This window comes from Lipotes vexillifer, unplaced genomic scaffold, assembly GCF_000442215.2.
Source record: "Lipotes vexillifer unplaced genomic scaffold, Lipotes_vexillifer_v1.1 scaffold691, whole genome shotgun sequence".
NCBI lineage: Eukaryota > Metazoa > Chordata > Mammalia > Artiodactyla > Lipotidae > Lipotes > Lipotes vexillifer.
Genome location: NW_006788040.1, coordinates 1,209,546 through 1,236,899, shown reverse-complemented (window position 1 = coordinate 1,236,899; position 27,354 = coordinate 1,209,546). Strand labels below are relative to the sequence as shown.

At 51.1% G+C, this 27,354-nt stretch overlaps 1 protein-coding gene across 1 annotated transcript; it reads left to right on the top strand.

The window, feature by feature from the left end:
• The first annotated feature begins 881 nt into the window (after window positions 1–881).
• On the top strand, window positions 882–24,061 carry HPS4 (HPS4 biogenesis of lysosomal organelles complex 3 subunit 2). Its single transcript, XM_007461134.1, has 13 exons — window positions 882–922; window positions 3,245–3,335; window positions 5,179–5,322; window positions 9,943–10,050; window positions 10,507–10,623; window positions 12,128–12,222; window positions 12,804–12,876; window positions 14,654–14,690; window positions 15,364–15,460; window positions 16,089–16,950; window positions 21,553–21,685; window positions 22,142–22,250; window positions 23,890–24,061. Exons 1-13 carry the CDS (start codon window positions 882–884, stop codon window positions 24,059–24,061), a joined length of 2,079 nt encoding a protein of 692 aa, XP_007461196.1.
• The last annotated feature ends 3,293 nt before the right edge of the window (window positions 24,062–27,354 follow it).

Sequence of the window (27,354 nt, the reverse complement as noted above, 5' to 3'; positions counted from 1 at the left end):
CTTTCCTCTTGTGGGAGTTTGAAAACCACTTGTTAAATTCTCTTGACTTTTGGAAACTTGCCCAGCTCTGGGATTCTACATGTTTAGATTAATTTGGGGCTGTCAAGGTGACAGTTCCTTAATTTGAGTTCCATTATTACTACACCAACCGCCTTATTTGTATAGCTGTCCTTGACACCCAGAGCTTTTTCACACCGGTTATTTAATTCTATCTTCTGTGTGATATATGTCTTCACGTTAACTATGGGACTTACTCTGAAGTTTTGCTCCCCTCTTTTGGATTCTGAAACACACTTTTCAGCTTTCTGGAAAACTCTTTTGAAGCATACCATTTGCTTAACCCTGCTGGGTCACATGCTCACTCATGGGATTCTGAAATAATCTATTCCTTGTGTTTATTTTAGGGTCAAGGGACTGATGTTTGAACGGAAAGCTTCAAAACTTTTTAAAGAAACCTTCAGAATGGCTTTGAACCCGACAAGCTAGACATCGCTTCAGAGCACCGCCTTCAGCATGCATCTGCCGTCAGGCTTCCCTGGCAAAGCGGTCGTTCTTTGAAGGGGTCGTTCTGCAGAGGGCCAGGGAAACGATGCTCACGGAACCAGATTGGTGGATTTGACTTTCTGGTAGAATTCTCTTGCTTTATTGATTTTTTCCCAGAGCTCTGAGAGGCTGGAGGTATTGATGGGACCGAAGGGCCTGGAAGGAAGGGAAGAAGCACTTTCATGCTGAATGAATACTAGACAAGTGACTGTTGGAGACTGAAAACACCTAAACGTCCCACATCCGGATTCAGCGGAGGAGCTGTCACTGCTGGGGAGAAAGAAGCCAGACTGGAAAAGAAAACCCAGATAAAGAGAATGAGGGCCACCGAAGACTAAATGGCCACCTCCACCTCGACAGAGACCAAGTCAGCCTCCTGGTGAGTAGCAGGGCCTGCAGGGGGTTAGTTCCTGCAGGCTGCTGCACGGATGTTTTGGGTGAACTGAGAATCCCCAGCCAGACTGTCTTGATTTTATTAAGAAAAAAGAAAAAATACCATTTTCCTCAGAGCAGCGAATCAAGGGCCATTTCTCTCCAAAGCTGATGTACTGTAACCACACGAGCCTCTTGCAGGGTTTGACGAGTCCAGCATTGCTGGTAGAAGGTAGAAAAGAGAGCCACGGCTGGATCCCGCAGCCGGCCTTGATAATACCGTGGGCACTGAAGTCTTCACTTTTGAGAGACAAGAAGCTGTGGCGGTGCAGAATTACACCACGAGAAGAGGTTTGGCCAGACTGGCTCTTCAAGGGTATTACACAATGTCTGCCTGAAACTCAGTTCCCTTCTCAACCGCAAATGGGTTAAGCCTGTCTTAATTTGGTTCAGCAAACATTTATGAAGGAGAGGAAAGTGAGAGGCATGGTTTCAACAGAATGAGCAGGATTTATGACTGATTATATGTGTGCAGTTCAAAACAACACTCGGGTTTTCTTTTGTGTGCCTGTAAGAGTGGGGTCACTTTCACCCAGGGAACATAAGGAAACGGTAGAATGGGGCCCAGCAGTGGGGTTTCATTCATTCATTCAATTATTCATCTAGCTAGCTAGCTTCCAGTTTTAGTGACATATAGTTGACATACAGCACTGTAACACACATAATCATGAAAAGATCACCACAAGTTTAGTGAACGTCTATCATCTCATATAGATATAAAATAAAAGGAAAAAAATTTTTTTCCTTGTAATGAGAACTCAGGATTTACTCTTAAAAACTTTCATATATAACATACAGAAGTGTTAATTACATTTATCATGTTGTACATTACATCCCTAGTACTTATTTATTTTGTAACTGGAAGATTGTACCTTTTGACTACCTTTTTTTTTTTTTTTTTTTTTTTGCGGGGCGCGGGTCTCTCACTGCTGTGGCCTCTCCCGTTGCGGAGCACAGGCTCCGGACGCGCAGGCCCAGCGGCCATGGCTCACGGGCCCAGCCGCTCCGCGGCATGTGGGATCTTCCCGGACCGGGGCACAAACCCGTGTCCCCTGCATCGGCAGGCGGACTCCCAACCACTGCGCCACCAGGGAAGCCCTGACTACCTTTATCCAGTCCCCCTTCCCCCACCTCCTGCCTCTGATGACTACAAATCTGAACTCTTTTTCTATGAGTTTGTTTCAAGTATAATTGACCTGTAACACTGTGCCCAACATAGTGATTTGTTATTTCTATACATTACAGTATGCTCACCACCTGGCAGTGGGGTTTCCGAGCTGGGTTTGAAACATTTTTTGAGCCTCTTTGATCTGTCCGTGCCCTGCAGCCAGCTGCACGTTGGGACCTAGAACTCGGGAAAGCGGATTGTGCTAGAAACAGAGTTAGTGCTTGTCATCAGGAAGATAAGGTGGGAGCCGGGGAGGGCGTAGATCGGGGGACAGAGTAGTCACTGCTCTGGCCTGATGGGTGTGCTTTCGGAGACTGAGAGGTTAAAACCCAGGTCCAGCCTGGGTAGCCTGCTTTGCGGTCTTAAATAAGTAATTGTAGTTACGCCAGAGAGGAGACCCCGAGGCTTTAGGGAGGAGCAGAGGGTTATGGGTATTGAGGAGAGAGCTTCCTCTGCAGGGAGGGAATCAGAAGCTTGATGAGGGATTGTGTTAAAGGAGGGGTGTGGTGCCTCTCTGAGCTCTCAGATGTCCCCGCTTTTCCCGTTATAGACTCGCTGCCCTGCGGGCAAACTGCATGTTTCCTGTTTCCCTTTCCTCGCGATGGGCCCCGAGGCTGGCAAACGCAGCGCACACCGCACCCCCTCAGCAAATGTGTGTTAAAGGAATTCCTGGTAGGAGGGAAATTTCCAGAGACCTGGTGCCCAGCAGTTATGAAGACAACTAAGACATCCCTAACTTACTTCATTATCAGAGCCTTAAAAGACAGTTGACCAAACCACGTGGTTATAGAGTTAAGGTTCAGTGTCTCAAACAAGAGGCATCATTGTGGGTGCCCTGTCTTTCCTTAGCTGCTCTTCTGTCTTTTGGGGCAGATGGTCGGACGGCTGGATAGAGACGTATTTTTAGTTTGACTTGGCTGCACTTATGAAATGGTTTTATCTCTTTGTAGCTCTTGGGTCCCTTCTCCTCTGGGGCCACCAGAGGGCTTTTCAAATGCCGAATCATGCGCCCCTCTCCGGCTGGGCAAAAGGAAGCTGTGTTTTACAAGGCCCTGCTCACCGGATGGAAGGAAACACAGCTCCCTTCTGTTCTCTTGACAGGTGGAATTATTTTTTCCTTTATGATGGTTCCAAGGTGAAGGGAGAAGGAGATCCAACCAGAGCTGGCATCTGTTACTTTTTTCCCCCTCAGGTAAGCCACGCAGCATTTTCTTGTTTGGTGGGGATCCCACTGCCTCAAAGTGGTGACTTTTCCAAAGGTCTGGGGAGGGTTACACGTGGACAGTTTTCTCTGCGTAGTCCAGGCATTCCCCACTTCTACTCTCTTATTCTTAGTTGTATTATTTGTCGTTGTTCTGGTGTTGAAGTGCCCAGGCAGCCCAGTACTTCCGCCTTCTCTAGCCCTCTGTTACCGTCATGATTTTCTGTCTGCCCCGCTGGATTAAAAACTTTTCTCCAAACATATACCAAAGTAAAGAGGAGAGAATCATCGGCCCTCACGTGCCCATCATCAGCTTCAACAATAATCAACACTTGACCAATGTGATATGAGCTATCCTAACTCCTCCCCACTCTTTTTCTCCTGGAGTATTTTTTTTTTTTTAATAAATGTATTTATTTATTTTTGGCTGCGTTGGGTCTTCGTTGCTGCGCGTGGGTTTTCTCTAGCTGCGGCGAGCGGGGGCCACTCTTCTTTGCGTTGCACGGGCTGCTCATTGCAGCGGCTTATCTTGTTGCGGAGCACGGGCTCTAGGCGCGGGGGCTTCAGTAGCTGTGGCAGGCTGGCTCAGTAGTTGTGGCTCGCGGGCTTTAGAGCACAGGCTCAGTAGTTGCGGCGCACGGGTTTAGCTGCTCCGCAGCGTGTGAGATCTTCCTAAACCACGGCTCAAACCCGTGTCCCCTGCATTGGCAGGCGGATTCTTAAGCACTGCGCCACCAGGGAAGTCCATTCCTGAAGTATTTTGAAGCAAATCCTAGACATGGTGTCATCTCACCGGTATCAAGTAACATCTCTAACTGAAAAGGGTGTATTTTGTTAACATCCCACTCAGCAAAAGTTACAATAATTAGTAACAATAATATCATCTGATACAGTCTATATTCAAATTTTGCCTTTATTATCTTAGATGTTACTTAGTCCTTCCTTCCTTCCGCCTGCCTCTCTCTCCCTCCCTCCCTCCCTCCCTCTCCTAATCAGCATCCAAGCAAGGTCCACATACCCCATTTGGTTATTTTGTGTTTCAAGTCCCTTTTATCATATAACACTCCTCACCCCTCCCCCCATCCTTTTTTCCCGCGTGTCACTGAATTATTGAAGAAACCAGGTCTCTTATGCAGAATGTCAGCACGTCCCCCACTCTGGATTGGGCTGATTACTTTCCTCACGATGGAATCATTTAATGCTTTCTACCCAGTGCATTTCCTTTAAACTAGTAGGAAGATCTAGAGCCTTGATTAGGTTCAAGTTCAGCTCTTTTAGTCAAGAGTTCTCCGTTTTCCGTTGCATCACATGATGTCTGCCTGCCCCACAGTTTAGTTAACGTGAAGATTGATTAGGAGGCCTGCGTACTCACTCGTGTGATCACACTTGACTTGGAGAGTGGGGATTAGTCTAGGCTGCTCTGGCCACTCTGCAGGGGATTTGAATGGGGATAAAGGCTCACGCTTCTACCCATGCACAGGCCTGTAATCCTAGGAACAAAAACGTAGTTCTGGGCAATCATCTTATGCATTCACTGTGGGTGTTTTGTGACAATTCAGGCAGGGTTCAGCAAATTTTGTCTCAAAAGGGCCAATGTGGGAATGTTTTGGTCTCTGCAAGCTGTGTAAGGTCTCTATCATGTGTTCTTCTTTGTTGTTATCTTGACAACCCTTAAAAAAATGTAAAAACCATCATTAGCTCCCGGATTATATAAAAACAGGCAGCAGAGTCGATCCGGCCTCCAGGCTGTATAGTTAGCCAACCCCTGCTCTAAGGAATGACACGGGAGTTCGGGAACTTCAACTTAATGTCTGGAATTGGCTCTTTTCCCTAGACCCTGCTTGACCAACAGGAGCTGCTCTGTGGACAGATCGCCGGGGTTGCCCACTGCATTTCTGACACTGCCGGCTCTCCTCCCACCATCGTCCGTCTGCGGAAACTTAAGTTCGCCGTAAAGGTTGACGGCGATTACCTTTGGGTAAGTTTACCAGGCTGACCCAGTGCCTGCAGGGTGGCCTCTACCAAGAGTCTTTTGTCTCTGTGAGAAGTATTGCGATGCTAGGGTTTAGAAATAATGCCTGCCATGGATCTTGAGCCTAGAACCTCCTCCTCTCCCCGTGTGTGCTGCCCCCCACCCCGTCATCTGCGATTCTCGTGTCACTTTCTGCAGGTGCCCATCAGAACTGAGTGCTCTCTCCAAAACACTGCTAACACATCCTGCATGGCACGCGCCTGCTTTCTCCTCTCTTTTGGTCATCCTCTGGAAATTCTCTTTGCTCTGTGATGCAAATTGAGTTTTTAATCTCCATCTTTTCTTGTTTCTACTCTCTATACTCTCCACGCTTACTGGGGAAGGGAGCCAGAAACTCGAAGACACTGGTGCATATATGTTAGGTTTCAAAGAACCATTAAGAAAAAAAAAGAACAATTTACAGCTAGTAGTGCCATAGACTCGAAAGTACTGTTGTCTCGTGCCTCCTCTTATTTTAAATTTATTCCTGAGGGGATGGGATGCTTAAGTGTAAGGAAGTATATTCACCTTCGTAGGTATTATTTCCAACATTTTGTTATGAAAATTTTCTAACATACTGAACACTTGAGAGAATTTTACAGTGAATACTCACATACCTCCCAGACTCTACAGAACACTTCATTATAGTTGCTTTGTCACACATTTATATATTCACACATCCCTTTATCCTCTGTTTTAACACTTGTGGGATTCATCCACACTGTTGCATGTACCGGCGGCTCATTCCTATTTATTGCTGAGCAGTGTTCCATAGTCTGAATGTATCACAGTCACTTATTCATTCTCCTTTTTGTGGACACATGAACTGTGTCCAGTTTGGGGCACTTGAGAATAAGGCTCTAGAGGGACTTCCCTGGTTGTCCAGCAGTTAAGACTCCCTGCTCCCAAAGCAGGGGGTCCGGGGTCAATCCCTGGTCAAGGAACTAGATCCCACACGCCACAGCAAAGATCCCGCACGCCGCAACTAAGACCTGGCGCAGCCAAATAAATAAATAAATATTTTTTTTTAAAAAAAGAATTAGGCGCTAGGGAAATACAAGTCAAAACTACAGTGAGGTGCTAACCTCACACCAGTGAGAATGGCCATCAGCAAAAAGTCTACCAATAATGGGACTTTTTTGGTGGCACAGTGGTTAAGAATCCGCCTGCCAATGCAGGGGACACGGGTTCGAGCCCTGGTCGGGGAAGATCCCACACGCCACGGAGCAACTAAGCCTGTGCACCACAACTACTGAGCCTGCGCTCTAGAGCCCTTGAGCCACAGCTACTGAGCCCGTGTGCCACAACTACTGAAGCCTGTGCTCTAGAGTCCTTGAGCCACAGCTACTGAGCCCACGAGCCACAACTACTGAAGCCTGTGCGCCTAGAGACCATGCTCCGCAACAAGAGAAGCCACCGCAATGAGGAGCCCATGCACTGCAAGGAAGAGTAGCCCCTGCTCGCCGCAACTAGAGAAAGCCCACACGCAGCAACGAAGACCCAACGCAGCCAAAAAAATAAATTAATCAATTAATTTTTTAAGAAAAGTCTACCAATAATAAGTGCTGGAGAGGGTGTGGAGAAAAGGGAACCCTCCTACATTGTTGGTGGGAATGTAAGTTGGTGCAGCCACTATGGAGAACAGTATGGAGGTTCCTTAAAAAACTAAAAATAGAATTATCATATGACCCAGCAATCCCACTCCTGGGCATATATCTGGACAAAACTCTAATTCAAAACGATACACGCACCCCTGTGTTCATAGCAGCACTATTTACAATAACCAAGACGTGGAAACAACCTGTATGCCCATCGACAGATGAATGGATAAAGAAGGTGTGGTACATACGTACAATGGAATACTAGTCAGCCATAAAAGAATGAAATAATGCCATCTGCAGCAACATGGATCGAACTAGAGATTATCATACTAAGTTAAGTAAGTCAGAAAGTGAAGTAAGTCAGAAAGAGAAAGACAAATAGCATATGATGTCACTTATATGTGGAATCTAAAATATGACACAAATGAACAGAAACAGACTCACAGAAACAGAAACAGACTCACAGACATAGAGAACGGACTTTTAGATGCCGAGGGGGATAGAGGAAGGGAAGGATTGAGAGTTTGGGATTAACAGATGCAAACTATTATACGGAGAATGGATAAACAACAAGGTCCTACTGTATAGCACAGGGAACTATATTCAATATCCTATGACAAACCATAATGGAAAAGAATCTGAAAAAGAATGTATATATATGTATAACTGAATCACTTTGCTGCACAGCAGAAATTAATACAACATTGTAAATCAAGAAAATAAAATTTAAAAAAGGAATAAGGCTCTAGAAACATTCCTATACAAGTCTTTTTGTGGACATATGTTTTCATTTCTCATAGGTAAATATCGAGGCGTGGAATTGCTGGGTCACAGGGTAGGTGTGTGTTGATTTTACAAGAAACTGCCAGACTCTTGCCCAGAGTGGTTGTACCATTTTACATTCCCACCAACAGTGTGTGAGAATTCCAGATACTGCCACATCTTCATCAGCAGTAATGTGGTCAGTTCGTTTAATTTTAGCCATTTTGCTGGATGTGAAGTGGTATCTCATTGTGGTTTCGATTTGCATTTCCCCAATGACTAGTGATATTAAGGCTTTTTCGTGTGCTTCATGGCCATTTGTATATCTTCCTTCGCAAAGTATTTGTCCAAAGCTCTTGCCCATTTTTTAAACTGGGTTTTCTTTTTTTCTTGAGTTGTAGGTTTCTTCATACATCCTGGATACCAGTTCTTTGTCAGATATACATTTTAAAAATATCTTCTCCCAGTTTGTGGTGTGCCTACTTTCTTAATAATGTCTTTTGATGGGAAGTTTTTAGTTTAGTTTTTTTTTTTTTTAATAAATTTATTTTATTTATTTTTGGCTGCGTTGGGTCTTCGTCACTGCACGCGGGCTTTCTCTAGTTGCGGTGAGTGGGGGGCTACTCTTCGTTGCGGTGCGCGGGCTTCTCACTGCGGTGGCTTCTCTTGTTGTGGAGCGTGGGCTCCAGGTGGGCGGGCTTCAGTAGTTGTGGCACGTGGGCTCAGTAGTTGTGGCTCGTGGGCTCTAGAGCTCAGGCTCAGTAGTTGTGGCGCACGGGCTTAGTTGCTCTGCGGCATGTGGGATCTTCCCGGACCAGGGCTCAAACCCATGTCCCCTGCATTGGCACGCGGATTCTTAACCACCGCACCGCCAGGGGAGCCCTAGTTTTAAGGAAGTCTAATTTATCAGTGTTATCTTTCATGGTTATTGCTTTCTGTATTCTGTCTAAAACCATTGCCTACCCCATTGGAGAAGACATTCTCCAATTTTTGGTTTTGTAAGTTTCACAGTTTTAACTTTTAAATTTAGGTCTGTAATCCACCTTGGATATATCTTTGTGTATGGTGCGAAGCAGAGGTCAAGGGTCCTTTTCTCCATATGGGTGTCCAGTTAATGCAGCACCATTGTTGAAAACTTTCCTTTTCCTGTTAGATTCCTGTGGCTCCTTTGTTGAAGATCAAACGACCGTTTAAGTGTGGCTCTACTTCTGGGCTCACTATTCTTTCCCATTGATCTTTCTGAAGAGTCTATACAGGTACTACTCTGTCTTGATGTCTGTAGCTTTATAATAAGTCTTAAAATCAGATGGTGGAAGTCCTCCAAACCTACTCTTCTCCAAGGCAGCTTTGGATGTTTTAGGTCCTTTGTGTTTCTGCTGCAGAATCAGTTTGTCAGTTTCTAAAGAAAAGCTGGTGGGATTATTAGGATTTCATTCCCTCTATAGATTAATTAGGGGAGACATAAGCACCTACTGGGTGCCAGACTGTTGTCACTTGGATTACATCAGTGAACAAAATGCAGATCCTCGCCTCGGTGGAGCTTACATTCAGAGAGCATTTTTGTTTGTTTGTTTATTTGTTTTCTTTCAGGGTTGCTTTGTTTAAAGTTTCTGATGAGTCCCTTAGGAAACATTCCTACAGGCAGAATTACTGAGTCAAAGAATACGAAGTTTCTTCAGGCTCTTTAAACATAGGCCCAGATTATTTCCTAACTGAGCAAGTGTTTATCTTTTGTGGCTGGCGCGATGATGCAGTCGGTCCCCGTTCTGGAAGTACTCCATCCAGCTGGAGAGACGGGATGGCCATTCATGAAACAGTCTGGGTCCAGTGTTTGCTGTGAAACCCAAATGAAACATCCAGTGTCCAAATAACAGTGCTAACAATACAAGGGATCAGGAAACAGGTCGGCATTGTCTGGAGTGATGAAAACAGGCATCCTTCGGGGGCTGGCATCTGTGGGGGGGCGGGCACGGGGCGGGGCGGGGCGGGGAAGGCAGTGGGGAGTCCCAGGCAAATGAACAAGAATGGGAGGCGGGGGGGTTTCAGCTTGGGCAACATGAGTAGGTACAAAAAGTATTTGTTTCCTGTGGAGACCAGCGAGGCTGGTGGAGGGTGTGGGGTCACACAGCAGAAGATGGATTTTGATGGGCCAGTGGAGTCCAGCTTTAGTGAGCCCTGGATGCCAGGCCTCAGAGAAAAGGAAGATGCCTGTCCTCCTTTCCAGGTGCTGGGCTGTGCTGTTGAGCTCCCTGATGTCAGCTGCAAGCAGCTTCTGGATCAGCTCATCGGCTTCTTTAATTTTTACAATGGGCCTGTTTCTCTGGCCTACAAGGTATGGTGTTGAGGAGTCTTACGTGGAACCTCCTTAGCAAAATCAATATCGGCAGAACACAGTGTTCACCCAGGGGTCTGGTACACTTGACAGAAAGACATCGTGTCAACGACAAGGTCACGGGCCCTTGGAGCCCCTCTCGGATGCCTTTCTTCCCCGGTGGCCTGAGTCCCATTCACCCAAATGTTTATGCCCGTTCCCTCCTTCCTAGGATGGCTGGGAAGAGCAGGGCCTGGTCACGCCCTCCCCCCACTCCCCGCCCCGAGGGGCCCTGGTCTTTGGGGGGCAGGTTATCAGGGGCATGAGGTGAGGCCTCGCCTGGATGGGAAGTTCAGAACAGGCCCTCCCTTCTGGCCAGTTTTTCGTGTAGGAACAATTTTGTTGGTGGTTGGAGTCCTTGCCGAAGAGTGCATCTCTTGGAATCTTGGGTGTTGACCTCCAGCTGTTCTGTTTCAGAGCTGCTCTCGGGAAGAACTGAGCAGGGAGTGGGACACCTTCATTGACCAGATCCTGAGAAACACCGGTGACCTGCATAAGATATTCAACTCCCTCTGGAACCTGGACCGAACGAAAGTAACAGGCTCAGCCCCCTGCCCATTGCATGGATAGGAATAGGGCTTCTGGACACACGTTTTCCCCCTTGAATGAGGCGTATCTCAGTGCGCATAGTTGTTAAGACCTGTACTCAGATTCCATGCAGCCCTCACGAGCCGTGTGGGCTTGGACAAGTCAGGTCACCTCCCAGAGCCTCATTCTCCTTACCCGTAAAATGGCCACAGCATAAGACTTGCCTCCCAGAGCTGTTCTGATGATGAAATGGGACAGTACGTAAATGACAGAAAGCGGATACTCAGTAAAGGGTGTTACTGTTTTGCTAATGCCCAGGAGTGTTGAACTCAGTAATCTGAAGGTCCCCTCCTCGATAGTACCATCATGTGCTGATTTAATTATTCTCGACATCCAAAAAGGCCCAGGGCTGACATTTTAAAACCAGGGTTGCCATATCTGGGACTGCGGGGCTGGGAGGTGTTCTGTCCCTGAGCTGTCGCTTTTGCCGTTGGCACAGAGTGAGAGGAGGCCACCTGCGTGGCTGGCCCGGCCGCCTGCACTGCCCCTTGCTCAGTGGCCTTGATCTTGCTGAGCATCACATCCTCACAGTCAGGTAGCCAAAGGGAGGTGCAAGGCACTGCCCCTCGAGAACCAGCGGCCCGTGCCCTGAGCATCTCGGGGGACGGGAGCCTTCCACTATGTGTGGGCTGGCTCTCGCTGCTGTCGTTGACTGTGTCCCTTTAACAGGGATGTGGCACTGGGATGTTGCTAGAAACAGGGACGGGTTTGCCGCTCCTGTTTGGAGGGCTTCTTGGAGTTGGCCCAGAGCTTTCCAGACTGGCTGGCTGGGCCTGGGCGCGTCTTGAGGGCGTGAAAGAATTAACTGCATGCTTGGCTCCTTGGCACTCGGTTCTAACCGCTGCCCAGCAGGAAGCAGAAAGAGGCTTTTGGTTATTGCTGGCCATTCTTGACGGGGCTCAGATCCTTTTCTGGTCTTTTTCGGGACTTTTTACAAGGACCGTGGACTGAGGCATATACCCCTGAGTGAAAGGCCATGAATGTTATCATTTTCTGTTACGCAACAGAGTTACGGGACCTGGTCAGACATCAAGCCAGCTGCATCACAGGGGTGCCTGGGCTTCAGGGCGGTGGTGGAGGACGGGTGGGTGGGTTCACCGACACCATGACCTGAATTTGAGAGGTAGGTTCTCCTCTCCTGCTGCCTCCTGATCTCGGCGTCGATCGTCAGGGTCTCCTTGGCCATCTGCACTGTCGCCTGTGAAGAGCCATATGCCATATCTGCTCTACCTTCCAGCTTCCAGAGAGGCCTCCTTGTCCCCAGAATTTGGCATTTGTGGTGGCAGCCGTTCTGGGTGTCAGAGGCGTGACATGGCTGTCACTGTGCGGCACACCCTCCCTCCAGGCTTGGGCTCTGAGCTGTCCATCTGCTCTCCAGAGCCCCCTTCCTGTTCCTCCTTCGCTGATGGTAAGCGTGTTGACTTCGAGGCATGCTTCTTGCCCGGCACAGGTGGAGCCCCTGCTGTTGCTGAAGGCGGCCCTCATTCTGCAGACCTGCCAGCGCTCGCCCCATGTTCTAGCCGGCTGCATCCTCTATAAGGGGCTGTGAGTAATGCCGGGTCCTGCCCCTCCAGCCCTGCCCCGCCCCTGCTGCAGAACTGACCACCCCGATCGGGGGCAGGGAGCTCTGTGTGTGGCCAGTTCCAGGTGGTCTTGTTGGGTAACTAGTGGGTAGCTTAGATTTGATATAGGGTCCCTGCCTGTCTTTGGGCAGAGCTGGGAAATTGCAAACTGTTGTGTCCAGAAAAGAGTTGGGAATATAGAAGGCAGCTTTGAAGAGATCCGTGAAATTCTCAGCTGGGCATGGAGGAGGCCCACAGCACCTTCCCCTGCTGCCCAGGGCCCTGGTGTGCTGGCCATAGCTTCAGCTCAGGCTCCTGCAGCCTCTTGGCTGGGTCCGTCTCCAGTTGGCCTCTGAGGTCTCACTGCAGCTCTTCACACAGCTGGAGGGCCTCTTAGTGGGCTCGAGCACCCAAGAGCCCTCCATGGGGGCTCTCCCAGTTGAAACTCCCACCAGCTGTGTCCCCGAGATCCTCGCCACCACAGGGTGTCAGGAATGTTTCCAATTCAGAGTCCTGAGTGTGTTTCTTCTCACGGTGTCCTTGTTCCTGTGTCTGACCCCCCAGGATCGTTAGCACCCAGCTCCCACCCTCTGTCACAGCCAAGGTCCTGCTTCATCGAGCTGCACGTCGGGACCAGGTATCGCAAAGCCCACCCCGCTGGCTGGGACGCTCCATCCGGCGAGTCTGTCTATATCGGGCAAGGCTGATCCCCAGTGCTAGATGGATGGGGGCAGCTGCTGCTGCCGTGTCCTTCTCAGGACCCCAGGTCCATCCGTGTGGTTTCCTTCGAGTGAGGTCACTGGCAAAGCTGAAAGAAAATGTTGTCTTCTGCGTGGTAGACTTGGTTGGTTTTTCTTCGATCCAAGTGCAGCTATGAGAATTTGACTTCCCTCAAGGATGGGCTTTATGTCAAAGAGATGTTGGATTTTTCAGAGAGAGAGAGACTGTAAAAGATGGCTTAGGACAACAGAAACTTTAAAAATACTTCCTTCTTATATTTACTTAACTGTTTTTATAATGAAGGAAAAGTCATATGTGCTCATGGGAAATAAAACTGCCCACAACTGGACTGCACAGAGATAATCATTGCTAGCATCTGGCATATTTCCTCTGAGTTCTTTTTTCTTTTGTTTTACTAGTTGATTCTTACTGTGCGAGGCTCTGGTTTTAAATGTGTCATCAGGCTAGCTTCTTACACTTATTAAATCAGTAGACATTTAAAACACGTGTGTGGCTCTAGCCGGCTCCTTCCCACCGTGACGCAGGGGTCGTTAGAACAGCCTTCCTGGTAAACTATTTGATAATGAGAGGCTTGAGGATGCCCCTTCGAAAGTGAAAAATCAGATATAACTTAAATGTCTACGGTAGGAGCTGGCAGACCGTGGGCTGTGGGCCAGTCGCCTACTGACAGAATTTTCTTGGCCTGCTTTTGAGCCACATCTGCAGGTTGAGCAGTTGGACAGAGACTGTATGACCGCAAAGCCGAAAATATTCACTATTTTCAGAAACGATGAATTCTCCGGCACCACTGTAAACTTCATAAAATTTTGGTCAGCCGTTGAAAATGGCCAAAGATGCTTTAATGACAGAAATTGTGCGTCACTCTTTCAAGCAGAAAAAAAAGTTTTACGTAATGTGGCCTCAGAGTATAAAAAAAATGCATAGACTTAAAGGAAAATGTGCCCAGTGTTAACAGGATTGGCTTGCGGGTGAGGGAATTATATGTGATTTTTTGGAAAAGAGTTTTTGTCTAGAGTTAGTTTATGTAAAGAAAAAAAGAAAGCCACAACACTTCTTAGGAGTGAAAGTCATTTTGGTGAGAAGAGCAGTTTTTGTTTTGTTTTGGTGGGTCCTTTTGGAACCTTTAGGTGGAGATGGCTGGAAAGCTCTTTTGAGGAGATTCCTGGGTTTCTCACCTTGACTGTAAATCAGAACAAGAGATCTGACCTCACATCTGGTTTAGGTTGAATCCTTCCCTTGTGAGGGTCACAGGCCCTTCACACTTTTGTTATAATGGGATCTGTGTGAGCTCTAGGCCAGGGCTGTGGCAGATGTGGCTTTATTCCAGGAGATGACTTCCCTGGAGGTCTGAGAGGTAACATGAGTGAATGCTTGCTGTTATTCCCAGAGAGGAGAAACTGAGAAATCAGAACGGAAAGAAGCCTGGTGTGCGGCGGGGTGGTGTGGCCGCCCCAGCCAGCACGGGCCCGGCTCTCGGCTGACCCCAGCCACGGCGGGGGGCAGGCAGCTTGGGGGAGCTTCTGTTCCATCTGCTTTGCTGTTGGCGTGCGGCTGGGACCAGCATCCTGGGCCTGGCTACATTTCACGAACAGATGGCACCGCGCGGTCCTGATGGTTAGGTCGGGGGGAGAACGCGGTGCCCAGCACCAACTTCTCTGTATGTTTATTTTCAGAGAAAACCTCTAGGAGGGGATGCCCTGCAGGAACATGGTAAGCAATCAGGTGCCTTGTGTTACATCTTGGGAATGGTCTTTAAGCTGCCTGGCCCTATCCAAGTCACGTGAAAGGCCGAGTAGTCCTATATGGTTATTCCATCAGCTCGCGAGATTAGGAAAATATATAGAGCTTCAAGGACAAAGTTACCCATCAAAATCCCAGTTGTAAAGCTCGTGATTTTAGGCACACCTCTTAAATGCCCGTTTTCAGATCCTCCTTAACTCCCCATTATGAGACTACTCAGACGAGTTCCAGAGGGTCACGATTAGGAAAGGGTGCCATCGGCGGCCACTGCCAGGAAGACCTTTTGCAGCGGTGCAGGTGCCCCCAAGAGGGGGATTTGTTTTATTTTGCATCGTAAGTCAGGGCAGACCCGTTTGGTCAGGTGGAAGTGCTTTTCTCCAGCTTGTCTTTTAAGTGCCACTAAACTTCCTTCCACCAAACGTCACCCTGGGTGCAGAGCTGCCCACACGGGCTCTTCCCTGCCTGCCGATGGCTGAAGTTGTAGCTGCAGTTTTGTGGCTTTTGTTCTGGCTTGAGGAACGTAGCCCAGAGCTGCTCTCTGAGCTGGCCTGTGGGTTGGACGCGTCACTCCAAGAACAGTCCCTGCCCCTCTGTCTTCTCTGGCCCAGGGGAGGGCCCTGGCCACACCGCTTTGCAATTCTAGGAGCAGCACTCCCTCCAAACGTCCAGATTGTGCCTGTTTTCCTGACCGAAGAGGAAGCCGTCAGTCTCCGTGAGTTCCCCCGGGAGCCCATGACCAGGTAAGGGAGCTCACAGGGGTTCCTCTTAACCCATGCATTGGGCACTCCCTCCCACGGATTTATCCAGGTGAGCCCCTGGCACGTGATAACTGATTCCGTCTTCTCCGTGCTCTGCCTTGGCAGGGGCATCTGGAGCTTCAGCATAGAGATCAGAGGCATCTGGCAGAGTGAGATGAGCGTAGGTTTCAAATCCGAGATCTGCTGCTTTTCAGCTGTGTGACCTTGGGCAAGTCCATTCCCTGCCTGGGCCTCAGTTTTTTCAACTGTAAAATGGACCCAGTAATGTCTACTTCACGGGTTCCTTGCAAAAGTTGGGAATAGTATGTGTGTAGCACCCAGTATAGGGCCTGACTCACAGTCGGCCTCCAAACGTGGGTGTCCCTGATTCAGTGGGCTCTGCCGTTTCCTGTAGGTGATCCCAGTGTCACTGTGTGAAGCCCCGAGGGCTAGGCGTTGCCCTAGGTTTCCTCCTGTGCTTTGAGCATGACCTCTTAGGCTCTGTGGCCTCAGCACCCACTTGTCACCAATGCCCGTGCTTTTTAGGGAAGCACTGCTTTAGTCTTCCCAGGGCAGGGCCCTTGCCCACGCTCAGTCGCCTGCCCTTCCTCATGCCTGCCTTGTTCGCCAGCACTCTGGCATCTCCAGCCAGACTCCCGGAGCCCCCAGCCCAGCGCCCTCCGAAGGGTATGAACACATCTGCCCCGAAAGAAAACGCCCCCAGACACGCGGAATCCACGGCTCGGATCTCAGTGACCACCCCTGAGCCCACGTCTCCTGACGTCACCTGGCCAAATGGCAGCGGGGAGAACGGACACTGGTCTGGCTGTGATCTGAAGAGCATCAAGACCCCAGCACCGCACCACACCGCCAGGGGCCGGGGGCCTGGGCTCGGCCTCTCCCTGGTGAAGCAAACCAGTTTGTCCAGGGGGGAAGAGGAACTGGACTTGTCTGAAATCCACGTTCCAGAAGCTCAGGACACGGGAGCATCCTTGGGTTATTCTGCCTCCGATGGCGGGCCTCCTGGCTGCAGGGCATCTGTCAGTGACTCTGGCAACCCCGGAAGCCAGCCACCTGAGGCCCTGCCTGTGGGCACAGCCGTGGGCGGCCCCCTCCCTCCCTCCACTGCTGAGATGCTCACCCAGAATGGAGCCCTAGAACAGCCCAGAGACCTTCCTGGCAACAGCAGCCAAGCCCCCGTCCCCAGGGACCACCTCCTCAGCCCGACGAGCGGGCTGTTGCCGTCGCCTTGCTTGGATTCGAGGCAGACGGGGACTGAGCTGCCCGTGGGGGAGCAAGGCGAGGGGCAGCACGGCGATGGGGTTCCTGAGGGCCGCTCAGCCTCCGCAGACAGAACCGGATCCAGGGCGACGCCCGTGTCCCGCGCGCGGCTCGTGCGGATGAACCTCTACACTCACAGCGTCAGAGGCCTGGCGCTGTTGCTGCTGGCAGAGGAGCCGCTGCTGGGAGATGGCGCGGCCGTCGAGGACGTGGTGAGTGTGCAGACCCCCTGGCCCCTGGCAGCCCGCCCCTGCCTCCTCGGAGTGGGGACAGGCAGGGGCGCTCGGCCAGCAGCTGTGTGACCTCGTGCCAGACATCCTTGTCCATACAGTGGGGTGCCGGTGGTGCCCACCTCCTCGGCTGTTTGTGGGGGGTGAGTGAGCATCCAGTGCTGAGCACAGAGCCAAGTGCAAAGGCATCCACAAGTGTTGCCCTTTCCAGCTTCTTCCATTTTCTCAGCGCCTCTGGTTCGTCATCAGCAGTGTGGGGTGCAGTGCAGCCGTGCAGGCCATGACCACACACGGCCCCACTCCCTGGCCCGGCAGCTCTAGGCTCTGTGTGGCCGGAGTCTGTGCGTGTCGCCGCCTGGACTGGGAGTTTTCCGCCAGCCCTGACTTTCCCTCCGTCTGGAGCTCCTTCTTAGAAGGCCCAGGACCTCTGAAATGCTAACTGGATCCAGAAGCCTCCTCTCAAACCCTTGCAGCCCCTTCCCCACTTCGAGTGGTAAGCTGACCTCCTCTGGGGCCTGGGCCCACGCTGGATCCAGTTGCCATAGTAACAGCCTTGCTTTAGTCGGCCGGGCAAGGGCGGCGATAAAAACAGCAGGTTGAAATTGCTGCAGGGTGAATGGTGTCCTGGGGCTTTGCCTTGTTTCTGTTCTTAAATCTGTATTATTCTAAGCCCATCGTATTAGCAGGCAGGCCCGTGGCCCTCCGTACATGAGCGGGTCCCCTGGAACGCAGTGGAGGAGGGTGGCGGGTCCTCCACACGGAGCCTGGAGGCAGAGCCTGCGCCTCTCGCACCTGCCTGGCTCCTCTCCCCTTTCCACAGGCCCCGCAGCACCCTCCCCGAGTGGCGGCTTCCTGCCACCTCCTTCCCCACGGCTCTGAGCGGCATCTCCACCTCCTCCTCCTTATAACAGCTCAGGGATCCAGGGCTGCAGTTCTGTGCATCCATCTCCCGGCCAATGCCTTGGTTTCACGGTCTGTCCTGCTTAGCGCCGAGCTTAGACACGGCATTTTGCAGGCCCAGTGTTGGCATGCAGTACAGTGGATACCACCCCTCTTTTTTTACTTTCCCCCCAAAAAGGAAAAGAAAAAATAGTGCAGGCTGCTCTGGGAGAAGAAGGTAAATTAAGATATATTCTGCATTCGCTGCATGTAAATGCTGTACATCCGCCGCTTTAGCCAAGCCTTGGAACAGCTAGCTCTGGGGGCAGGCACGGTAACTCCCATTTTGCCCTTAAGAAAACCGCCCCTTTGAGATCAAGACCTGACGCACATGGTGGGGTCCAGGATTCCTGCCTGTTTCTTGTCTCCCACCCCCAACGCTCTGTCCCCCGCGGATCTGACCCTGGCACGGCAGGTGGGAAGGTGAAGCGGTAAAGGCCCTGCCTTCTGTGGCCCTTGATACTCCGACGTGGGACTTGGTCTGTCACAGCCCATCCTTGCTGTCAGGGCAGTGACCTCCCTGGGCTCTCACGGAAAGTAGGGTTTGGTGTTGGGCAGGAAAGAGAACGCAATTTTATGGAAAAAGAAAACTAGTCTTTTCTCAGAAGAGTAGGGCGTTAACGAACTTTGATCAGCTTGCTGGTTTGTGAGTGGAGTCGGTTGATCAGACCCAAAGGCCATCTATTTTATAATCAGCAGAGAGTTTTCATTGCCTTTTTGTCCCGGTTCTGCACACAAAACAGTCGACCTGATTTCCCTCCAGACCCTCTGCTGCTGTCTAGAAAAGGCCAACCCCTGCAACATGGTAAACGACAGCGCAGAAGTGACCGTGAGCACAGCCCCCCTTTGGGAAGGACACATCACCACGGCTCCCTGGGTCGTTTCGCCATCACGTCTTTCAGTGGCTCAACTGCCACCTTTTCTGTTTGCTGAGGGTGCGGGCGGGAGCTGGGTGAAGTGGGTGATGGAGGGAGCAGGCAGGAGAGGGCGGCACTGGTTCAGAGGAGCAGAGTAGGCTCACGCCAGGGGGCAGCAGAGAGCCGCTGATAGTTTCCTGCTCAAAACCCAAGATAATCCTCTCACTGACCTTCAATTATTCATCACTACAGTAGGACACGGAGCTATGGGTACAGTAGACAAAGCCTGGGTTTAGTGTGTTAGCATAAAATACAAAAAAGCACCCCTCTCTCGTGAAACTGGTGCTTCTAAGTAAATGTGTGTTCCTGCATCGTTTCTTCTGCGTGTTTGGGGACACACTGACGTTGAACCACTTGCTTTGCTGTGGACTAGAAGGCGGAGGATCCAGGAACAGCCCCGGCTCCGTGTCTCCTAGGGCTGCTGTGAGGCTCTCTCTGTGGTAGTGTGTCTTGGGTTGGCAAACTTTAATGTAGAGGGACACATAGCAGGTGTTTTCTGCTTTGTACAACTCTTCGAATCTGCTGTTGTAGTACAAAAACAACCATAAACAATATGTAAATAAACGGCGTGGCTGTGTTCCAGTACATTGTTTATGGACACAAAAATTGAAGCTTGATATAATTTTCACATAACAATATTATTGAGTTTTTTTCCCCTAACCATACAAAAATATAAAATCCATTCTCAGCTCTCAGGCTATCTAAGAGAGTCTCGGTAGGCTGGATTTGGTCCACGGGCCATGGTTTGCTGACCCCTCGTATATATGAAAGCACTTGGCTACCAGTAGAAAATTGCCCACGTGTCATCTGGTATAGCGTCTTGTGATTTAACTGCGTTGATGGTTAAGTGATTTTATCCTGAGTACAAGTTAGGCAGAAGATTCCAGAAGTGGCTCGGTGCCTACAGAGAAAGCTCAAGGTTTGGCATGGCTCATTCTGTCCCCGTTTTCCCTTTCCCTGGGCACCCGCTGGGGATGGAGGGATGACTGTTGCAGATTCCTGAGGTCCAGAAACTTTCAGCGAGGCTGTGGTTTGACTTCGTGGTAAATCCTGTACACACACACACACACACACACACACACACACACACACACACACACACAGAGCCTCATCTGCCTCTGTTAATTGTGTTGGTGAGGCTGTTCCAGGGATCTGAGCAGGGGACAGTGTGCTTGTCCTCCTGTTCCGTTACTATGGACCCTCGACTCAGCCCGCACAGCTCGTGGTGGACGGTGCCTGGTGTCGGTCACACTCGCTGTCCAGTCACCCAGTGGCTGTTGACCGGCACCTCCTGGGAGCCAGGCTCGCTGCTGGGCCCTGGGGACGCAGAAATGAGGGTGTCACGTAAACCCTGGTGCCAAACCTAACGCCTTTAAGTACCATTTCTACGACATGGGATAGAAATGCTAATTTAAGTCCAGGACACTCCCCAAAATAACACTTGAGTTTCATGACATTCACCTCAGAACATTCTCTTTACATCTCTGGTCTTTTTATGTGAGCTTATTTTTTTACACAGCTGTTGTGAAATAAGTCAACCCACAGACAAGTCGTATTAGTCCAGGGACGAGTGCTCATGGAAGAGGTCCCACTTCTTTAATAACGACAGTTTTCATATTCTTGACTTTAAGAAAATGCCTTCGCTCCCGGCACTTCAGAGCGGACAGAATGGATAGATGCTATTTGACCTCAGCCACTCAGCAGCCCTGTAGTAGCCCTATTTCGCAGATGAAAGAAAGCGAGGCGCAGAAAAGCCAGTAACTTGCCCCGGGTCATCTAGCCGGGAAGAGGCTGAGCCAGGAGGTCCTTCACCTGGGCGCCAGCTGCTGCCCAGGGCCCGCGGCCTCCTTGTGGCTTTAGCAGCCCGGGGCAGCCCCAGGAGGCCCTGTTTCAGGCTGAGTCCATCTGGACGTGACGGACGTACTTGGCGGGGCCCGAGATGGAGTTCAGCCGTTCGAAAATGACGTTGCGGGAAAATGGTTCACGGATGAAGGACGAAGTTCATGCTATATCGTTGGGTCACAGAACTAGCATCAGTCGCTATTTATGGTCTGACTCCATCTTTAGCTTATAAACAACGAATCGTACAAAACGGGACAGTCCAGTGTTCCCAACTGCACCGGCAGGTGACATCCCCTGGGAGGTGTTTTAAAATACAGGTGTTTGGGCCTCACCTCCCGGACAGCCTTCCTCAGCTGGGTTCCTCCTCTGAGCCAGAGAGCACAGAAAACCATTTCACCCACACTTCTCAGTCCTTCGAGAACAGTGGCTGGTACCATTCTAGGTACACGGGAGGGAGGCGGCCTCGCTGCAGACAGTCAAGAAGCACGGGGTGGGGGAGGAGCGGGGCACAAACGCCAGCCCTGGTTATAGGAGATGCACCAGGGCGCCACCAGTGGCTCTGCCTGGATGGTGAGATTCTGGGCCAGTTTTCCTTGCTTTTTTTTTTTTTTTTTTTTTTTTTTTTTTTTTTTTTTTTTTTTTTTTTTTTTTTTTTTTTTTTTTTTTTTTTTTTTTTTTTCCTTTTTTTTTTCTCCCCCCCCCCCCCCCGCTCTTTTCTGATTTTTCTACAAGTTTGAAATGCATTAGGACATAAGGGCAGAAGTCAGGACTTCTCTAACAACAGGTCAAAGCACTGGTCAGAGTCCTTCTTGCTAAGTCAGGCAGCCACGCAGATATCCCTTGGGTGGCTTGCTCAGTGGCGGCCTGTCCCCTCCCTGCCCCGCAGTACCACGGCAGCCTGGCGTCCCTCAATGGGCTGGAGGTGCACCTGAACGAGACGCTGCCCCGGGACCAGGCGGCCCCCGCGGCCAGAACCTATGGCTTCGCGCACTACGACCGCGTCCAGAACGTGCTGGCGGGTAAGGGGCGGCTCCGGTGGGTGGGAGTGGGAACCGGGGCCCAGCGCACGGGGTGAGTGCCCTGCAGTCAGGATGCTGCTTTCTCACTTGGAGCCCAGCTCCCACGGGGTTTAAATTCTCTTGGCAAACACTTCTTTCCTCGTTTATCTCATTTTGGCCGTCTCCAACATTTTGAGAGAAGCACACACACGTTCAAGTGTCTGTGATGAGGTCGCCTCCCGATTCGGACCTTCGTGTGCTGAGACCGGTGTTGCCCACCATCGGGGGCGGTGTGTGCTCCGTGGCGGGGCGCAGCTGGAGGGCCCAGCACCCCGGCCTCTGTCCCGCTGCCCCTGGGCACCTGTACCCCAGGCCGGGGCCTCACCCTGTCCCAGTTTATGTTTCTGGGTTTGGGGGATGTTGCTGGAGGGGGGTGGTCTGCCACTCACGACTTCTGTGTCTGTCCTCTTCTGGAAGCCAACCTGCCACAGGTGGCCACAGCCCAGGACCGCCGCTTCCTCCAGGCCGTCAGCCTGATGCATTCCGACTTCGCCCGGCTGCCCGCGCTGTACGAAGTGACCGTCAGGTGAGCGTCCCCAGCTCACTGACAGCCCTGCGCCAGGAGCCGCCTTCCCAGGGTCCCGGCAGAGTCTCATTCATAACCAAATGAAGGACGGTCCAGGAACCAGTCAGGGCTTTCTTTGATCTGCTCCGGTGGCTGCTGTCATCTGCCCCCATGCTTCCCATGTCATGTATTTGCTGGGTCCCATCCTGGGGTTCTGACTGCTTTACACACTGGGGTACAGCAGGGAGGAGACCTCAGGCCCTCACCACCTCAGCGCTTCCATCCGTCACTGGGGAGGGAGGAGGGGCCCCGGTCTCCGCCATAAACGATGCTGAAGTGCTGTCTTCCATCTTCTAACTTAACAAGCCCCACGTGCTCAGGACCAAGTCTCCCAAGTCAAATGCTGCCCTCCCCTCGCCGGCAATATGGCCCAAAGACACTCACAGTTAATAGTTTGGTGTACGTTACTCCGGGTTTCGTTGGTTTGCGTTTTTATTTTTTGCATATAAAAGATAGACGATTAGAATGTTTGATTATTTAATGGTCTTTCTTCTAGAAAACTGGAGCATACTAATGTGCTGTTTTACAAGTTTCTTTTTTTCACCTTGTTGCGTGTCCCGAACACTGTTGTGCCAGCAGATCTAGATTATTATTATTATTGTCATTTACAATCTTTAACCAACCGAATTTCTACTTTTTCTCTCTACACGCTTCTCTTATGAAACCGGTAGCAGAAAAGAAGGCAAGTTAGAGGGTCAGAAGGGGGGTGCCTGCTCTGTGTATATCATTCAGTTAAGTCCTTGGAGTGAACTGGTCCAGCGCATTCTTTTGAACCTCATTTTATGGACGAGGAAATTGAAGCACAAACAGAATGAACGACTCGCCCCAGGGTCGCATTCTTACTCAGAGGCTGAGTCAGGATTTGAGCCCAGGTGTCTCAGCTCTAAGCACATGCCCCCGCCGCACACGTTTCCAGTTCCGGGGACAGTGTGGCTGAGAAGGAGGCGTGTGGGCTCTGGTGCTGACCAGGTTCTAATGCCTGTCACCGGCCACACAGGAATGCGGGCACTTCTGCTGCCCAGCGCCATCTCCAGCCAATATTTCTGTATATCTTTCCGTAATAAACGTGTCTCCTCTGGCTTTAGGTCACAGCTGCCCCACGCTGGCAGCCTAGATCCATCAGCCACCTTGTGGCCCTGTAGTATTTCATCTTCCTTGGAGCTGAGAGGGTTTTAGCGTTGGGACACGTAGCTCATTTGAATAATAGAAACAGAAAAAACAGGCTCCATTTCTTAACCACTCACCATGGGCTAAGCAATTTGTATATATTCCTACTCATGAACTCTCTTTATAAAATCTCAGTGAGGGAATTTACTGTTGTCATAGTAATTTTACTGATGAGAAAGCTGAGACTCAGAAAGCTGGAGCAACTTAGCCAAGGGCACACAGCCAGGAAGTCGCAGGGGTGGGATGAGCACCTAGGTCTGTGTGACTCCAGATCCGTGCTTGTTACCTGCAGGCCAAGGTGCCCCCTCTCCATGGCCGTAGTGACTGGTGCATGACTCGTCCTGCCGGGTCACTGACAGCGCCTCTGCGGGTCTCCGGGCTCTGAAGGCTCACAGGCAGCGTCGGACTGTGGTCTCCTTTCTTCCTCCAACAGGAACGCCTCCACGGCTGTGTACGCCTGCTGCAGCCCTGTCCAGGAAACCTATTTCCAGCAGCTGGCGTCGGCGGGGCGGAGCTCCGGCTTCCCGAGTCCGCAGGACAGCGCCTTCAGCCTCCCGGGCAAAGCCAAGCAGAAGCTGCTGAAGCACGGGGTGAACTTACTTTGAACCGTGGGTTCACGACCCCAGCAGATGACTCTCACGTCGAATCCCAGCAGAGGAAGCTCTGCCTTGTTAAATGGAAAAGTCCCTCTATTTTGTTTTCCTTGGAATAGTCCCTTGTTTTTAGGAATGTAATGATATTTAAGTGTTTGTTGCCCCTTCTGCAGATTGGCGTTGGAGGAGGTATAGCTCTCCGGGTCAGCAGACCTAGAGCACGTGGTAAAGAACTTGATGATGTGGGCAGCACTGCGGCCAGACTGGGCGCCTTGGCTCCTTACACCCGAGGGGCACGGGGCCAGTGAGCCCCCCGTCACACTGAGCCCCGGGCGCCTGACATTTCTTGCTGCTGTTCCACCCCAGCCTTAACTAGGACCACAAAATCCCAGGTTGGCGTTTTTTCTAGAACCTGGTTGGCCCTGTCTAGAGTATTTGTCCAGCCCAGTCTCCAGGGGGCCGGTCTGAGGTGTGAGTGCCCAGCCAGGAGGCGGATTTGTCAGCGAGCAGACCGGAGCTCCCACTTCTCAGGTTACCTTGAGGGCAGTCCTGCTGGGAGGGCAGGACGCCTCGTGCAGTGAAGCAGTCAGGGATGCCGAGACCACCTTGTTTGGATCTTCTGGAACTACATTCAAGACGAGCGGCCTGTTCTTTGGCTTACCCGCGGCGGGGGCAGATCTCAATGACGTGGAAGGGAGTTTGGGGTGCCGGGACGGAGAGCTGGGTGACGACAGGCCAGACTGGGCCCCCTGGGTGGAAGCGGGCTGTGCTGCTGGTTCCTCCCGAGTGAGTGTCCCGAACGGGAGTTTCTAAAAGGTTTTGGTGCAAAAGCAGAACTGTGCTTTTCAGCGGTGGCTGCGTGAAAGGGAACAGCATTCGTTTGTGTGTTTCTGGGCTGGAGTAGTACTGGAACATCAGTTCTGTTACGTTATAGTCTGACATTTTATGATGATATGATGCAGGTCACAGGATGAAAATATTTCGCAGACTCCTAACCAGATGTTTCCTGGAAGTACCTGAGATTCTATTCGAAAATTGTGATGTTAATAACTTCATGTCAGTGAACCATTATCTCATGTTTCTGACATGGTCTTTTTCTTGAAACAAGTTTCTAAGGGCTAAAAATAAAAATAGCCAAAAACACTAATGAGTTCTGAGTAACAGTAACATCTCTAGTGACAAAGTAAGGATGAAAGTATGTATGTATATATGTGCATATGTGTGTATTTCACGTGGTCACGTCTCTCTTTGCCTGATCCAGCCTGGCCAGGTGAGGAAGAGCACATGTTCAGAACGGTCCGTGCGAGGGTGGCGTGCTGCTCCAGGGAGCACCAGCTTCAGCGTGGCTGGACCGCACACCAGGCCCATGTCACCCTTTCTGTCGCCTCTCTGGGGTCCCTCCTGCCACTGGCTGGCCTAAGAGGTGAGCTTCCCAGATGGAGGAGGACCACACCTCAAGCTAGGACACACCTCAAGTGTCCTTCTCGGCCTGATTCTCCAAGGAAAAGTCCCTTACAAATCCCGGGGCCAAGCTCTCACGGAACATTCCCGTGACTGACTCACACAGAACACGTCCTGAGGTATTTCTGTCCTGAGGTATTTTCAAGCATCCACACTTTCCCCCTCTTGCCACTGATGCTCCAGAATTGTGAGATCTCCAAGTCCTGAGCTTGGTGAAATTCTGACCTGTTACATGTTGACACAGGGACAGAACTTGGAGCCCCTGAGCCCATTTTCATCTGCCCCCCCCGGGTACCTCAGCTAACTACCTGGGCTCAAGGACTCTTCCAAACAAGATCTGCTTCACAAGGAAATCTCCTGCCTGTCTCTGAGCCCTTTCCTGGCTGTCAGGCCATTGGCAGAGCTTAATCTCCTCTGTTTTGCTTTCAGAAACCTCTCTTCCCATCTCATTTCCCAGGGCTGCTGTTGAGCCTAAAACGTGTGTAATACAAAGTGCTTGTTCCTGAGAATCAGTGCTCGAGGCAGCCCGGTGCTTCCCTCTGAGCTGAGTCTCAGCGATCACAGGTGTGAGGTCCTGTGATCTCAGGTCCGCCCCGCAGAATGTGAGACCTGCATGCAACGGCCATTTAAAAATAAGTCCACAATTTCTTTGCTCCAAATTAGGGACCTGATTCTCCCCCTTGAGTGTGGGCTGTACTTAGTGATTCGTTTTTAATGACTAGAATGTGGCAAAAATGACAGTGTGACTTCTGAGAGTAGGTTATGAAACATCACAGCTGCCACCTCTCTCTCAGTTCACCTATTTGGGGGAGAAGCTGACATCCGGGCAGCCCTATGGAGAAGCCCTCGTGGTGAGGGTCTCCTGCCCATGGCCACGTGAGTGAGCCTTCTTGGAAGCAGGTCCCCCGGCCCGGTTGCCTTCAGAGGACCGCCGCCCCGGCCGACATGTGACTCAACCTCGTAAGAAACAGCCAGAACCATCAAGCCGAACCACTTCTGAACTCCTAGCCCTCAGGAAGTGTGGGAGGTAATAAGTGTGTGTTGTTTTAAGCCACTCTGGGGGTGATCTGTTACAGCAATAGACAGTACACTCGCAAGCCCACATCTTATCCCCCGACCAGGTTCCCTGCAGCTTTGGCCCGGGGACCCTTCAGCCTCCGTCCGTATCCAGCCACCAGCGCACCCGCCGGGCCGCACCACTAAGGAAGGAACCGAGCGCTCCCTCCCCTTTCTCCCTGCCAGTTCCAGAGTCCGATCCTTCCCACGGGGGCGAGCCCCATTCCTGCAGGACGCCCTGGTTTACGGCACACCCCCCATCACCCAGGACAACTGCCTCCCGCCAGTGAGCGGGGAACATGGGAGGAGGGAGAGAAGTGAGAGGCTCTGTGAACCTCAGGGAAGAAGGTCCCATGGTGTGATTAACAGTGGTAATCAATCAGACTCCTGCCTGGGAAAGGCTCTCTGGTACCCAGAGGGATGTTGAGCCTAATCAAACTGCCTCCCGCTGGGGGGAAACATCTAGGCTTACGGCTCTCGGCTCTCGTCACCTTGACAGTATAGCCAGTGGGGACTGGCTCTTGGTTGCAGTCACCCTCTCCTGAGCGTTGAAGCCCCATGGTGGGCCTTTCTCATGTGGCCGAGACGCTCTGCACACTCCCCCAGTTACTGCGTTCCTCACACCCATCCTGCAGGAAGTGGGGTGCGGCTGCTCCCCGCTGAGCGTGCATCCTCACACCGGACCACAGGCCCTGTGTCGTGGGCCCAGCAGCGGCCCCCAAAGATACCAACCAGGTCCTGTGAGCGTTACGGCGTGTGATCAGGGTCGTGCAGGTGTGATTAAGGAT

Bases quoted from the DNA above. Each gene is read 5' to 3' on its own strand.
- HPS4 (XM_007461134.1), top strand. From the start codon at position 882: ATGGCCACCTCCACCTCGACAGAGACCAAGTCAGCCTCCTG. The intron at 5,323-9,942 runs GTAAGTTTACCA...CCTCCTTTCCAG, and splicing joins TTGACGGCGATTACCTTTGG to GTGCTGGGCTGTGCTGTTGA. The intron at 12,877-14,653 runs GTATCGCAAAGC...GTTTATTTTCAG, and splicing joins GAGCTGCACGTCGGGACCAG to AGAAAACCTCTAGGAGGGGA.